General features: G+C 40.0%; 2 protein-coding genes across 9 annotated transcripts in view; one reads left to right on the top strand and one right to left on the bottom strand.

Annotated features, from left to right (window-relative positions):
- MCPH1 (microcephalin 1) overlaps positions 1–15,813 on the bottom strand; it is a 218,668-nt gene that overhangs the window by 82,339 nt on the left and 120,516 nt on the right. The gene's annotated exons all lie outside the window — the stretch shown is intronic.
- Positions 1–15,813, top strand: part of ANGPT2 (angiopoietin 2) — a 66,937-nt gene that overhangs the window by 23,973 nt on the left and 27,151 nt on the right. For 2 of the 4 annotated variants that reach the window (XM_054023961.1, XM_054023964.1), the window contains 4 exons: positions 1,777–1,932; positions 5,087–5,208; positions 8,328–8,560; positions 11,437–11,564. In XM_054023961.1, the coding sequence (XP_053879936.1) occupies positions 1,777–1,932; positions 5,087–5,208; positions 8,328–8,560; positions 11,437–11,564 (639 nt within the window). Of the gene's footprint in view, positions 1–1,776; positions 1,933–5,086; positions 5,209–8,327; positions 8,561–11,433; positions 11,565–15,813 lie in introns of all 4 variants that reach the window. The other 2 variants (XM_054023960.1, XM_054023962.1) reach the window with 1 other exon arrangement.

Raw genomic sequence — 15,813 nt, forward strand, 5'->3', positions numbered from 1 at the left:
TCACATTTATCTCCAGACTTCTTCTCCTTGTCCAGATCTATTCTGCCCCCACCAATCTTCTATTCATTGAACTTTTTGAAACTCTGCACCTTTAGAGAGGAGTAAGGGATTGACTCTGTGTACACAAATTTGCAGAAGGACAATAGGGTTGAGGTCTGAAAATATGGACTTTAAAAACACTTTTTACTGTTAACAAGCATTTTATCTCTGGAGAGACAAATCCACAGTTTGAGAACTGCAATACTAAGCATCTCTGATGGTATCTTCTAGACTGAGCACTGAGTCCCATTGGGTAGATAGAAAGATTAACCTATATAATCTATAGAGAAGCCCCTGGAACCCCATAAAATTGGGTCCCTAATCCATGAACTATTGGAACTCATTTACAAAACTTTTCTTAAACATTACATGAATATATTGTCTTGTACTATAGAATTAGAATTTATAATCCTCATTCCATGATGAGATATCTTTGAGCTATAATGTATCTTAATTAAAACAAACTTTAGATAATGCTTTTTGAGAAAGTGGATTTTGAATGCGCCTTCATTGATGTTTTTACTAGAAAGCTGATCTAAATGACTCATCCCCGTTCAGGAAATAAATATGCCATGTGACCTATATCTCCAGTCAAAAGAGCAAACCAATTATGAGCAAACTACAAACCAGGAATTATTTGCAGAAATTATACAGAGAATAATTCTGAATACATTTGAGAAAAATCAAACTGCTGTCAGACAATTCAGAGAGACTGAAAGACGCTATCAAATTATTTGAAACCTTACCTGTCCTCTAACTAGTTCTTTGCGAGCATCTGCATGCTCTATTTGGTATAAGGACTACAAAAAATAAATAAATGTCTATTTGGTCATTGGAGTGATTTTAGAAGAATTAAATAATTTCAGCAGCTTTTATTTTTGCATTCCTAGACATGTGGTGTTTATAGTAACCAAAATGGCTCACCCTAGGTTTCATCTGTTTGAAAGGCTCTTGAATAATATACTCACACACCCAAATAAATAAATAATCGGACTTCATCTCTGATCTTTAACATTTAATCATGCAGCTAAAAAATGCTCTTCAAAATATTTCTGAAGTCTTGAAACAGGAAGGTGACTAAACTCTTAGGCCTTTGTCTTCTAAAATTTTCCATGATTACTAACACTGGTGCAGCTCCTCTGGTGGTAACAATGGTGGGAGTGCTAGTATAGACAAGGTTCAAAGTGGCTGCCAGCATTTTAACATCTGTTATTTCTAAACCTGCCCAGAATAGGTCTACACAATAGTGGTTAACTCTGGTAGCCACAAGATTCTTAACTAGGCATGCACTCCTGCCATTGCTCCCTGTGGTGGAGCTAAATCCATGTTAGCAATTAAGGCCTGGGCTACACTAGCGGGGGGGGAGGGGGAGGAGGAGGTTTGAACTAAGATACGCAACTTCAGCTCGACTTACCTGGCCATCCTCACGACAGCGAGTCAACTGCTGCGGCTCCCCCGTCAACTCCACTTACTCCTCCCGAGGTGGAGTACGGGCGTCGATTCAGGGATCGATTTATCGCGTCCAGACGAGATGCGATAAATCAATCCCTGATACATCGAACACTACCCGCCGATCTTGCGGGTAGTATAGACGTACCCTAAGGGAAATTTTTCACAAAAAAGACTGATAGACAAGGCCTAAGAGGAGATTGATTTAGCAACCTAGTATGCATGTTGACTATACTCTTAAACAAAAATGTAAAGAAAGCCATTATCTTCTTTCTTTTCCCCATATAGCTTGAGAATTACATCCAAGACAATATGAAGAAAGAAATGGTAGAGATCCAGCAAAATGCAGTGCAGAATCAGACTGCAGTAATGATTGAAATAGGCACAAACCTACTGAATCAAACAGCTGAACAGACCCGCAAGTTGACAGATGTTGAAGCTCAAGTAAGTAACAAATTTCAGGTTTCAGAGTAGCAGCCGTGTTAGTCTGTAGCCGCAAAAAGAAGAACAGGAGTACTTGTGGCACCTTAGAGACTAACAAATTTATTAGAGCATAAGCTTTCGTGGACTACAGCCCACTATGCATCCGAAGAAGTGGGCTGTAGTCCACGAAAGCTTACTCCTGTTCTTCTTTTTTTAATAAATTTCAGATTCTCATTGACTTTAGTGGGCTTTGGCGCAACCCATACAAGGGATTGTCATAATAGGGAAATTTTAAAATGTTAGCTACATATTTCTTTAATAAATAATACACTTAAAACCTCCAAGATATGCCCCAGCCTAAACTGAGTAATCATATGATCTGCTGTAACCCATACTACTTCCCCTTCCTAATTATTCACCTCCCATTTGTCAGGTCACAGGTAAACTGGGTTTTATCTTCTTTGGGACAGGGACCATGCTTCTGATCTGTTAAATGACTTCGAACGCTTCAGAGTACTGTAAAAATAAAAATGATTCTTATTTCTGTACTTTATTTTATTTTTTCCTAATCAATAAGTGTTCTCCATGATAGCTTATTCACTCCTTGTGAATACTGCTGTGAGATCATAATGAATCTAGGATAATCACAGTCATCTCCACCATAAGACACTAATGTCATAAGTACATATTTATGATTTCACTGTTGGATGAATCATAAGAAGATTAAATGAGTGGAAGAAAGGCTGAGGAATTAGAGGAAGCTACTGGAAAAAGTAAATAGCAATTTTTTTTCCTAGTTGACTTCAGTGTAAAAGTCCCACTTCAAGTGTAGGTCTTTAAAAGAATCTGAGAAGTTCCCATACTGTAAGTGGAAAAACTTTTCAGAATTCCAGCACTGGTTTAAAGCTCAAGACAACTGTATCCACAAGTATGGTCACTACTGAATAACCACATACCTTCTTTTATCTTATTGATATAGTTAAAAAAACAATTTAACAATTACCACACAATAAGTGATGCACATTTTTCAAAGTGAATGAATTTAAAGGTGTAGCATTAATTATTGCTCTAATTGAAAAGCATTTGTTCTGCTAGCAGACAAATCATCAAAAACTGATTTTTTCTAAACACCTCAGCAAACAGTTCTAAATTGTAGAGTAAGATATATAAGGATAAATCCTGGATTGAAGTAAAATGCATTGTGTATTTTGTAACTTCTGTTAACATGGTAGGCAAATTCAGATATGTATTTCTATAGCAGATATTTAAAATATTTAGCATTTATATTATAGTTCATATGTTCAAAGTACTGTACAAATATTAACTAATAAATATTCACAGCACATACTGATATTTATAGATATTATCTGGTTATTTGGAAGAGGTAATTTGTCAGCTACAATATATATTTGTTTGAGTCTGTATGGTAAACTGATGGCTCCGGTCAGAAGCAAGTTAAACACATCTTAATGGCTTTATCACTAAGGACCACCATTTTTCAAGGATCCCCATGTTTTTTCACTTGCTGAGAAAATATTTGTATCCACTCACAATAAAGTCTTTACAGAAATTACCCAACTAGGAGAAAGACTGTCACTGCAACTTTCTTTCTCTGAAATTACTGTTGAGTAGGTTAAAAGCGTAATTAATTAACAGAAGGAGATTAACCAAACAATTGCTCTCTCAAGGACACTCATTCTTTGGCAATAATTCTCAATTACACTTAACTGTGAAATCATGTCCTGAATGACTATTTAACATGAAGGATGTGAGTAATCAATTCTTCCTGTCAACTAAAGCCAAATTCTGATGAACTAAAAAAAGCTATTCTAAAACAAAAAACTGACATTGTCTAGAGAACACACATAAGAACGTAACGTAACAAAGCAAAACTGATCTTCCATGCCACATCACAATACTATTGTTTTTTTCAGTGGTAGATGTAATTCTGAATAAAAAGGAACTTAGATAAGAAAATGGTTTACTAAAACTGAAACCATGGAATGAGTCTGTTAAAAATTTGGTCACATGGTAAACAGTTCAATCCAAATGATGTTTTTTCACTTCTAGACACCTGTGACAGTCTGGTCCCACTGAATGTCAAAGGCAATATTCCCAAGGACTTCAACATGGCCAGGATATGGCCACCCATATTAAAAGAAAATGCTTTATATATTCACACCAGAATGGGAAAAATCTTACATAGGAAATTATTCTTTAAAGAGGAAATACAATAAATACTCCTGAGGGAATTCTGCCCCCCCAAATTTAAAATTCTGCACCTAAAAATTCTTCAGGGGATCTAGGTGAAGGTGGTTGGGGCTCTGTGGGGGGGTCTGGGTGTGGGGTCCAAGTGCTGGAGGAGTGGGGCTTGATGGGGTGGAGGTCCAGGTGCAGCTGGTTGGGGATCAATGGGGTGGGGGGCTTGAAGGGGTCCAGGTGTAGCAGGGTAGGGTTTGTCAGGGTGAGGGTTCGATGGGTCTGTTTAGCGGGGGAGCACAACCGGCACTAGGACCAAGGAGGCAGCGTTCAGCTGCAGAGCCAGCGGCAGAATGGGGACGGGGGGGAAGCAGGCACATGTAGCCCCTGTGCCCCCCCCAAGCCTCGCCTCTGTTTGGAGGGGGACAACCCCCCTCCCACAAAGTGCGCCTATGGTCGCCTCCCGCCCTCCCCCCTTCCCCTGCTTTCTTCAGGGAAACACAGGAAATCTGTGGGGGAGAGGTGCGTTTTCTGCAGGCATGCAGTCACTCAGAATCCCCCCAAGGGTAAATACATTTCACATACTGATTCTCATCTACCTCATTAGAAAGCTAATGGACAAAGTAATTTTGAAACACTGAATCACAAATGTGGTTTATAAAACCACCACTGAAACATTCCTCAGGATAAAGATAAGTGGAAATATAAATTATGATGCATTTGTTTGATGGTTGAACAAAAAACTACAGTAATTCTGAGCATTTTCCATTATAATGCTAATTAATGTATTTATGCCCAAATCAGTATATATATGCATGCACACGTACATCTTTCAGATTATATGACGAAAAATACATATTTTTATTTTATTTTCTACATGCGATAACTACTAACCCTAGAATAGGATTAAATTATAACTAGACAAAAAAACCTTAGCTTGGGTTTTCAAAGTTGCTTTTTTATTTATTTAATTTAGGTATTAAATCAGACAACAAGACTCGAACTTCAGCTTCTGGAACATTCTCTTTCAACCAACAAATTAGAAAGGCAGATTTCAGATCAAACCAATGAAATAACTAAGTTACAAGAAAAAAACAGGTAAGATAGCTTTTCCTCTCCAGCGTGCTAAATTGACTTTTAATATTTTTTTTCTGCATGAAAACATTTCTCTTCCAAAATGATATCTCAGTGGTCATGCCCAACTTAAAGAACCTTTACTCAATTAAGAAATAATAAGGGGAAATCCTTTGTTTTGGTAAGCATAAAATAATAAAGCTGGAATGAGATGAGCAGAGGAAAAAAACCCCACTGGAACCTCTGTATTCTCTAATTTATACAAATTGTCATTGGTGATATTATTGCCTAAATTAAGTCTCAAGCTAACTATTCTACCACTTTTCAACTGAAATAGTAATTTTTAGAAAACATCTACTAAAACATTCTCAAAAGAAAAATGATGTAAAAACTGAAATTTCCAGAACCCTCTAATTTTATAAATGATTCGCTTTGTTCGTGAATTCTTGCTCCTCAAAGCGTAAATGTATTATTGTAAATACAAACCCTCACTTTTGCATTGCCTTGTCTACAACTATTAACATTGCATAATAGAATGTGTAGCTAATACTAAAGATTAATGTTGGATAACTGATTTGTTTCAGTAGTGATTTCCGCTCTGTGCACTACAAAAGTATTCTTAAATACAACATTTTTAGTTTGATGGTTATGTTTTCCCGTGATCAATAAAGGAAATACCATTGTTTGCAATGAAGCCATAAATGTGCAGAAGCTCAGACATCTTCTTTAGGACTAAAATAAAAGCACTACCAGAACTAACATAAAAACAGACCAGGACACACCAACTGAAAGTGGCACCTGACCCTGCCAGAACAACAGATGCAAAATCTGCAGCTATACCTCCACTGCTACAATGTTCAATACCCCCACAACTCAGCCTTTCACAATCCAGGGGTCGTACGCATGCCTATTGTATGTGGCATACCTCATCCAGTGCACTAAATGCTCCAACGACTATGGGTGAAACCAGATAATCGCTAAGCCTTCGAATGAACTCAATAGGTAAAAGACAAAAGCACCATATCACCTACTGGTGAACAATCACTCTATATCTGACCTCTCAGTCCTCATCCTCAAAGGAACCCTGCACAACACCTTCAAAAGACGAGCCAGGGAATTTAAATTCATAACTTTGCTAGTTACTAAAAATCATGATCTTAATAAAGACACTGGATTTATGGCTTATTACAACAATCTGTAACTCACTTTTTGTCCTATGATTACAGTGGTGTAAATGGACACTTCACCTTCAATGTTAGAATACGTGCTAACTACTCATGCTTAATTTACATGAGAGACGGGGATAGGCGAATATGCACTATGGGTCTGACAGAAAATCTGCATGCTAACTCTGCTTTGAAGGCCGGGGTCTTGTTCTCGAAGGGCACTGTGACATCCACCATGATGATCTTCTTCCGGTCCTCGTTGGTGATGACGATGACTGGTTGGTTCTGGGGATGGCGGAGTTCATGGCAACCTTCCCTACAGGTGATGGGTTGGCTCTGATCAGGCGATCTTGGATGGCGTTGTGTCACAGCTGCCAGGCTCTGGAATGGGGCTTGCAGCTACTTACTATCCAGCCTAACCCAATCAAACCTTGTCTCATCTAAGCTTACAGAAAAGTTGTGTTATTGTCTGCTAGTACAGGGCTATCCAGCTGCACAGTCAGATCACTGCCAAAGATTACTGCTACCATTTCTAATCCATTATATTGGGGAGGAGATGATCCTATTCAGGCCCCAGGCTCCCAACCATTCCATTTGCTGAAAACTAGGATTAAAATCCAGCCATTATCCCTGCCCTCTTCCATATCCAATGGTTGCCCAGTAAAGGTGCCATAGCTTTTGCTTAACCAGCTTCATTCACCACATTGTCATATTAATCATCTCTGAAGGATGTTATGAGGGGGACAAAACGAATTTCTAATATGAATGACGCATAACTGTCAAACCTCAGAAGTTTATTTTAGTTTCAAATAGTAAACAATTTGGAGATGAATCTAAAAGTAGCAACAGCAGAATACTTTAGTCTACATCAAAACCATATTTTTCAATGAGAAAAAAAGTTGGACAGACATGTTTTGACATTTGTGTTTGCTGCCCTGTTATATTTGTGTATGCTCCCCGAAGACTTTATATACCAGCTATCTACAAACAAGAATCTTTATCCAATGGGAGCAAAGTAAATATTCAATTTTAAAAAGTCACTGTAGTTTTTGACTACAGTTACCAGACCTGAGATCACCACATCATTACTGAACCATGTAAGAATGATCTGAATACTGGAGGTATTATTTCTTAACTTTCCAGCATTCAGTTTATCCCTTCAAAAATAAATAAATAAATAGATAAATACAAAACCAAACCCAAAACTCTTATGTTTTAAATAAACACTATGAAAGATTTGACCAACATCAGAGCAAGTTACATCCTTTTAACCTTCTCCCTCTCCAATTCTGGAAAAGGTAACAAGCACACTTTCAGTAATTATATATTCATAGCTTTTCCAAATATAACAGTCAGAACTAATTTCTATTTGTTGAGGCCAAAGAAGTATTTAATTAAAAAAACTGGAGAGAAAATAGAAAGCTGAATAGGTTTGATCTTTAAATGGGTCACTTAATTCTAATGATAAAGATCTCTGAGGCTAGCTTTTTCTCTTCGGTAATTTAAGGAAAGTAGTATTATTCAAAGCACTTGAATAACCATAAATAATAGTTACTCTAGGTTTAAATCAGTTTCATGTCGGATTCTCCTACTACCCTCAAGAGAGATGGTTTTCCTTTCAAGTCCAGAAAGGAAAATTATATTTTTCCCTTCATACTACCGAGGTATTGTGGAACACATAAGAGTTGTTATGGTGTATGAACTGGCATACTATGCAATGGCCAAAAAGTCGTTCATTTATTTGACTAATAGAACAGATTATAGTTATGTAATGCATCAAAGAAAGCATATGTCAACTAAATACAGTTCACGATGTTCTGCATGACACTGCGTATATAATATTCTCTGCAGAATCCAGTTAGAAAAATCAGAGTAAAAATATGTTAAGATGGAAAATAACGTCTATAACAGTCTTAATAGTCTTCAGCTAAAAACACAGAAATGCTGAATTGACCCTAATTATATTCTTTTTATTAGCTTTCTAGAAAAAAAAGTCCTTGATATGGAAGACAAGCACACACTTCAGCTACAATCAATCAAAGATGAAAAAGATCAACTTCAAGTACTAGTATCCAGACAAAATTCAATAATAGAAGAACTAGAGAAACAGTTAGTCACTGCTACGGTAAACAATTCAGTTATGCAAAAACAGCAACATGATCTGATGGAGACTGTTCACAACTTGCTTACTATGATAGCTACACCAAACTGTAAGTGAAGTATAAACACTATTATATCAGCTGAATAGCACTCACTAACTTTGTGTATCCTTACATGTTCTATCTTCTCCCCACCTTAGCATCTCAAATATGCATTTATGTATTGTATTGTCTTAAAGTCCTGCATCAGTGAATTGTTTGACTTGCTATATTATTTAAGACTTATCCTGAAGAGGTAAGCCCATTACTCACAACCTTTCCTCCCCCCTTCCCCCCCCAAAAACCCTAAACCAAAACAAATATCCCATACATTTGTTTTCAACAATATTTTGTTTAGCTTCTGAGAGTTATATTGCTTTGCTTTGCCAGACCAGTTCCTAGTAGGCATCCCTGTTGAGTTTGACAAGTTTCACATACTCTCAACATGGCACAAACACATCTAGCAGCCTTGTCAAATAACTCTCATCCAAGCTGGATCCTTGCACATCCAGCTGGGCTGCCAGCAGAGTTTGTAGTTCCTCGTCCTGAGGGCAACTGTAGGTACAGGCTTTGTTGGCACCGGCAACCTCTCTGTCTCCTCCTTTCAGTTCCCCAGGTTTGAGCAAGGAAGGAACAGCCAGGATAGGCAGCTGAAGATGAGGGGCTCAATATTAGCCCAAGGCTCCCTCAAGCAAGACCCACAGACAGCATGCATCTACACCCCTGACAACTCCAAGCAGACTTCCCGACCCCTCCCCATATACCCTAAAACCCACTCACCTATGCTAACCATATCTGGCAAGATCTGTGCGCTCCATGTCCAACCCTACCGGTACTTGGGGAAGGGTGCATTGACCAGATGCTGAAATTTATGGCTATATGCAAATTAGTTCCAAGTAAGACTAAAGAATCTTTGTTCATTAGGTTGACAGGGGCTGGGAATACAGTGCAGCATGCATAGCCTCTAAATTTATGATGTCTGAAATTACCACACACACAGTTTAAAACAAGTTTTTTTCAGTACAATTGAAAGTACAGTGTGGATGATTTCAGTATTCTCAATTCAGCAATCTCCACAGAACCCAAATTTGCTTATAACTTTTAGCTACCATAAATAGTTTGGGCCTACACTTTTACCTATGTAAAAAGTTGCGGCTCAAAAAGTATTTCCAGTGCATTCTAAATATTTATTGTTAAATTAAAATTAAACTGTTTAAGAGTATTTTCTTTTATTATTGAAAGCAAAAGAGTTTAAAAATCTAACCTTATTTTTCACATTTTACACTATGTTTCTCTATCTAAGCTGACTGCAATATAGAAAGTAATGAAAACAGTCTAGTTTAGTTGATTTGTAGTCATTTCTCTTTGCATTTCTCAAGCACTAGGCCCAATGCTTCAAAGTCTGATTGCAAATACAAGCAATTAATTTTTAAATAAGAAAAACATTTTTCAAAAAACAATCTTGAAGACATATCTATGATTGTCAATTTTTTAAAGAAACCAAACCCGAAACTTTAGCCCTATAGCACTTTATAGTATTTCACTGAATACCATTCCTGAAGCTGTGCACATCCCTGCTGATGTTATCTATTATGCTAGTGAACAAATAAGTAAACAAGTCAAAGTCATGTTGGCTACAGAACCATGAAACCTGGAGCGGAAAAAATAAGGACTGCCAACAAGACAAAATCAACAGGGAAAGCTTCTAAGAAAGCTTACAAACAATAGTGTGTGGAAAAGCAATTATAAAGTTGAATGTGTTCTTTTTATATTTGAGGTAAACTAACTATGTAAGCAGGTAAACTGATAAACAAGCTGAAAAGAATAAAAATAATGCTAGTATTATTTACACACATTTACAGGTGGCTTATCATTGTGATGTGTATCCACGTTCCTCTCTTTGAATCAAAAATAGGAAACATATACTCTACTGCTCCAACACAGTATCCACCCCAAAACGGTCAAATATAGATATCAGCTAGTTGACTAAATGCCAGGAAATTCCAAACCCTCTATCAACAAACAAGAAAATACATTTTAGATTGCGCTTTAAAACATGGCCAGGCATAGGCACAGATGTAATTTTTTTTTTACATCAACAAATTCCAGAACTGAGGAACCCTCACTGAGAATGCCCTGAGCTTCACCCTTGAACATACAGAAGCAGTCATGCTGAGTGCAGAGACTGTATGGTGCACATTAGCTGAAACTTCTGACTGGCAGTTATGGGTAACCCCAGATATATGTATACTATGGAGAGACCCATCTCTGCAAGCAAAGGACATACTGCTGTACTGGCTAAGAAGCTATGTTTTTGAACTCCAATTCATCAAAAAAGAACATAGTTTCTGGTGTAGACCAGCTCCATTTGCCCCCATCAAAAGATACTGTACTAAGTGATTTCAGTTTAAGAAAAAGTTTGTTTATGATTCAGACATCTTGCTGACTTGAAGACATCGGCTCACTTATAAGATCACCACAAAGGCATCTTTGTATTTACATAAGGAATAATATGAAAGGATGTACATATAGTTGTACAGATATCTTAGTACATGTTAGTAATTAGTTTGTAATACAGATAGCATCAAATTCTCTAACGAGAGTTGAAACTGCTAAACTGAAGGAAAAAATATGCCTGTTATTCTATTCAAGCATTCAAATAGGTATAAAGGAATTGATACTTATCAAGCAGTTATGTTTGTATCTGAATACGAAGAAGCAAAATATCACTAGTGTGTTAAGCTAATTTCCTCTGGTGCTTTCCACCAGCAGGGGCAGGGCAAAAACCTACTTCAGGACTGCAAAGTCAATATACTGTTATTTCATTACATCGTTAATTACTATTACATCATGGTAACTTTCTCTCAGAAAAGAACTTGAGCTCAGAGCTATTTGAGCTATTTATCTATTCTTATATCCCTTCAATGTGTTTATTTCATTTTTAGCAGCCAAGAACAACTTTGTGGCTAAAGAAGAACAAATCCGTTTCAAAGACTGTGCCGAAGCATTCAAATCAGGACTTACAACCAGTGGAATCTACGCCTTAACAGTTCCTAATAGTGCAGAAGAAAAAAAGGTAGCGTGTTCCCCAAAGCCTGTAACTCTAATTGTGCAGTACCAAATTAACTGTTAAGGAGATAAATTTTTCTAGCAAATAAGATATTTTAAATCCAAATTGGGTAACCAGTCTTTTAAACTAATATTTTCTTCACGTTTGCTAATGGCAGCTTATCACTCCTCCGTATGGAAATTACTTCAGCTGAATTACGGTACACCTCTACCCCTATATAACGCTGTCCTTGGGAGTCAAAAAATCTTACCGTGTTATAGGTGAAACCGTGTTATATCGAACTTGCTTTGATCCGCCAGAGTGCGCAGCCCCGCCCCCCCGGAGCACTGCTTTACCGCGTTATATCCGAATTCATGTTATATCGGGGTAGAGGTGTATTTTGTTTGAACTCTGTGGAAAAAAAGCACTTCAGTGAAATCTTGGCTGCACTGAAACCAATGGGAGTTTTACCATTGACTTCAGAGGGGCCAGGATTTCACCCCTCATTTCCACATGAACAGTACAGAACTAAACTAATGCTACTGATACTGTAAGGTTCTGCCTCAACATATCTCTGTTACATACACAACGAAACAGCTCTGTTTATGTGCAAACAGACAGCTCACATGCCACAGCATAACTGCCTGGGAAAAAGTAAAAGGTCTGGTCTACACTAACCCTTATTCTCTGGAAACAAAAACAAACAAACCCCACCCCAAAAAACATACCCTTAATAACACTGGTGGGGCTACCCAAGAGGTAAAGAAATGCTAGTGTAGACAAACTACAGTAAAATCTCAGAGTTATGGACGCCTTGGGAATGGAGGTTGTCCGTAACTCCGAAATGGTCCATAACTCTGAACAAGACGTTATGGACTTCAGCCAGGGGGGATCAAGGGGGAGTTGGGGCTGCAGCCGCAAGATTCGGGGGGGGAGGGGGCGGTCAGGGCACAGGGCACAGTTGGGGCTTCTGACCCTAAGGGCCCACCAGGGCTCCTGGTGGGGGGCTCAGGGCTTCTGCCCCCTGGGAGCATCAGGGCTCAGGGCTTCAGCCCCACAGGGGGCACCAGGGATTGGGGCTTCAGCCCCGCAGCTCCATTCCTAGCTTCAGCTGGGTAGTGGAGATGCTGCATATCTGGGCTTTAGTTACGGGGGGGAGTGCTGGGGCTGAAACCAGCACTCCGCGTGTAGCTAAAGCTCCAGCCCCCGAACCCACCGTGGGGCTGAAACTGGGAGTGGAGCCGCGGTGCTGAAGCCCTGATCCCCGACGCGCTCCCCCTCCCACACTGAAACTGGGAACAGATCCACAGGGCTGAAGTCCCGAGCCCCAGCGCTCCGCCCGGTTTAAAGCCCTGGGTGCCAATGCTCCCAAAGGTCAGAAGCCCCTAGCCCCCTCATCCGCCCAGAGCCCTGACTCCCACCCGCCTGCAGCTGCAGCCCCAAGGCAGTACAGTATTTGCTGTGTGTGTGCACGCGCACTGAGGCCTGATTGAGGACTTTTGGTTTCACAGAGTGTCTGGTAAACACTGGTGTGAACTCTGGTGTTCGTATCTTTGAGGTTCTACTGTACTGATGTTTTACTACCATAACTTCCACTAACTGTGATGCAACAGTTAAAATCACTGTATGTATCAGCACACAGGTGTATAGCACATTACAGGGCTAGCTGCCTCTTCAAATGTACCCAGATCGAACAGAGACAGCAAGACAGTATAAGCAACCTAAGTTCCCTGTAAGCTGCGCGGCCACCTATTTAGCACCATTCAGACGCTCAAGGAAACCGCCCAGGGACCTGCCGCAGCTGGGGTGCCCCTCCCCCGGCCCCCACCTAGCCCAGCCCCCAGTCTGCTGCCGGAGAAGCACCCCTACCCCGGCCCCAACTCAGCCTGCAGCCTGGACTTGCCACGGCCCGACCCTGGAGTGGCCCGGATCCAGCCATGGCTGGAGCGGATCAGACCCAGGTGCGGCCAGGGCGGCCCTCCCCTGGCACAGACCTGCTGGGGTTGGGGGAGGAGCGCCTATCCTGAGTCCCAGTCCCAGAGCTCCATGGTGGAGAGAGGACCTCTTCCCCCCCAAGCCCAGAGGAGACCTCTCTCCCCGCCGTAGCCCCGGAGCAGACTCCTGCACCCCAAACCCATCATCTCCGGCCCCACCCCAGAGCCCATACACTCTACACCCAACCCTCTGCCCCAGCCCTGAGCCCTTCATTCCAGGCCCCACCCCAGACCTACACCCCCAGCCAGAGCCCTCACACCCCTGCACCCCGACCCTCTGCCCCACCCATGAATTTTGTTATATCCATCAATATGAAGGTGATGTGAGGGAAAAATTAGAGGGAACACCGTAGGCAATTGGAGCATACTTGCTGTAAATACTTCCTCAATTTAGCAGCACCTGACAGTTCACCAACAGGACTCTCCAACACAATCTTAGGACCATAAATCCTTTGCCAATAAAGGAAAGCCCAATAAACCATTGACGCTTGTCAGTGGTTAAGGGTGGAGTGAGGCATGGGAAGGCAGGCCTTGCAGTCTTTTTCCCTTTACCCAGACCACAGTTCCCTCCAACCCAGCCCTCTCAGATGGAGAAAGGCCTAGCAGTTAAGCCTCTTTGGCAGTCTACCTTACTCTAAAAAACTGGATGGGGGAGAGTAAATGTAAGTGGCGGCTGTAGGCAGGCAGAAGCTGCCCAACATGGATGAACAAACTCATTGGGGCTCAGCCAGTCCAGCTGTGCAGTCAGTGAGGCCTTGTCTACCTAAGAAAATTGCACTAGTTTACCTAAAAGGTATGACTTTAAACTGAGGCTATGTCTACAATACAAAAAGGTGTTGTTTTCTTAATTCAGATTAGCTAACTCATATGAGCTAATTTGGGTTAAAATAGCAGTGAAGACATCGCCACACCCCTTAAATTTGAGCTGCTAACCTGAGTTAAAAGCTGAGTTGCCATGTCTGACCCAAATTAGCTAATGCAAGTTAAGAACACACCTTTTTGTAGTGTAGACATACTGTTAGTTAAATTGGTGCAAACCCCTGCATGGATACATTTATTTTGGTTTAAACCAGGCTTATTTCAGTGTATTTTAAATACATTAGGAATCTGGGGGTATTTTAAATACATTAGGAATCTGGGGGTTTGCACCAGTTTAATTTAAATTTCCAAAATCAATTTTAAATCAGTGCAACTTCCTCATCCAGTCAAGGCCTGAGGGAGGGGTTCTAAAACGGCTCTAAGGATAGCTGGCAGGACTGGCAGAGAAGCAGTTGTGTGGGCTCTGCAGCTTGCAGACAGTTCTGGCAAGAACCACAAGTACAAGCAGGTCTAGGGATGTGGCAGTATGGTGGAAAAACCCTACAAAACCCAATCAAAATGCAACTGTGTGAAACGTGGGACACTTGAGAGAGGTACCAGAGTCAGTTAAGGCCACTGTCTGAAGACAGGATACTGGGCTAGATGGACCTTTGGTCTGACCCAGTAGGGCCATTCTTATGTTCTTATAAGGACAACAGAATTAGGAAGACAGATAATGCCTGGAATCAGAGCCAAAGAAAACCTGCAAAACAAAACAAAATAAAAATTCAATGAGCATCCACAGGAGTGATGCTGGATTAATGCATATTTTTCTGTTTTGAATTTCCAAGGCAACATTAGGAGTTATTGTGGTGTGCTCTTAAGTCCTTTTTTGGCAAATAGTTAGACAATGGCAATTGATTGTGTGTTATATGATTGCACTAATTACTTCAACACTCCTTCCAATATCTCTCAAATCTCCCTTCAGCCTCTGGATGGAACTTGGCAGCTTTACATATTTTATATCCTCATCTGATTTTTATACACCACAATTTAATAGTGTCTTGGAAGACAACCATCACTGTCAACTGGTGGATAAGCTGACAATTTGAAAGCATGTGACTGACAGTGCAAGTTTAATTTTCAGACTTGCTGCAACAGCACAATAAGTGCTTTAGGATTTAATCTTGCTGCCATATATTTACAAAGGGAAAAAATATCTAATGAATTCTCATAGCTTTTTTGTATAGTGCATATGGAATTTACAAAAATATTATCAGAAAGTGTACAAAATGAAAGATTAAAAAAGGGGATGTTTGGAGACACTAATATGTGAATTGATATATATATCTTACAAGGAAAATTAAGTAACATGAGATTCCACTGCTGTAATGAAATGAGGGATAGGGTTGGCATGTTTAAGATGCCTAAAAGCAAAGGAAGTTTACATTCACAACTTCAAATGTTAAAAGAGATGCAAACCA

Source organism: Malaclemys terrapin, chromosome 3, assembly GCF_027887155.1.
Source record: "Malaclemys terrapin pileata isolate rMalTer1 chromosome 3, rMalTer1.hap1, whole genome shotgun sequence".
NCBI lineage: Eukaryota > Metazoa > Chordata > Testudines > Emydidae > Malaclemys > Malaclemys terrapin.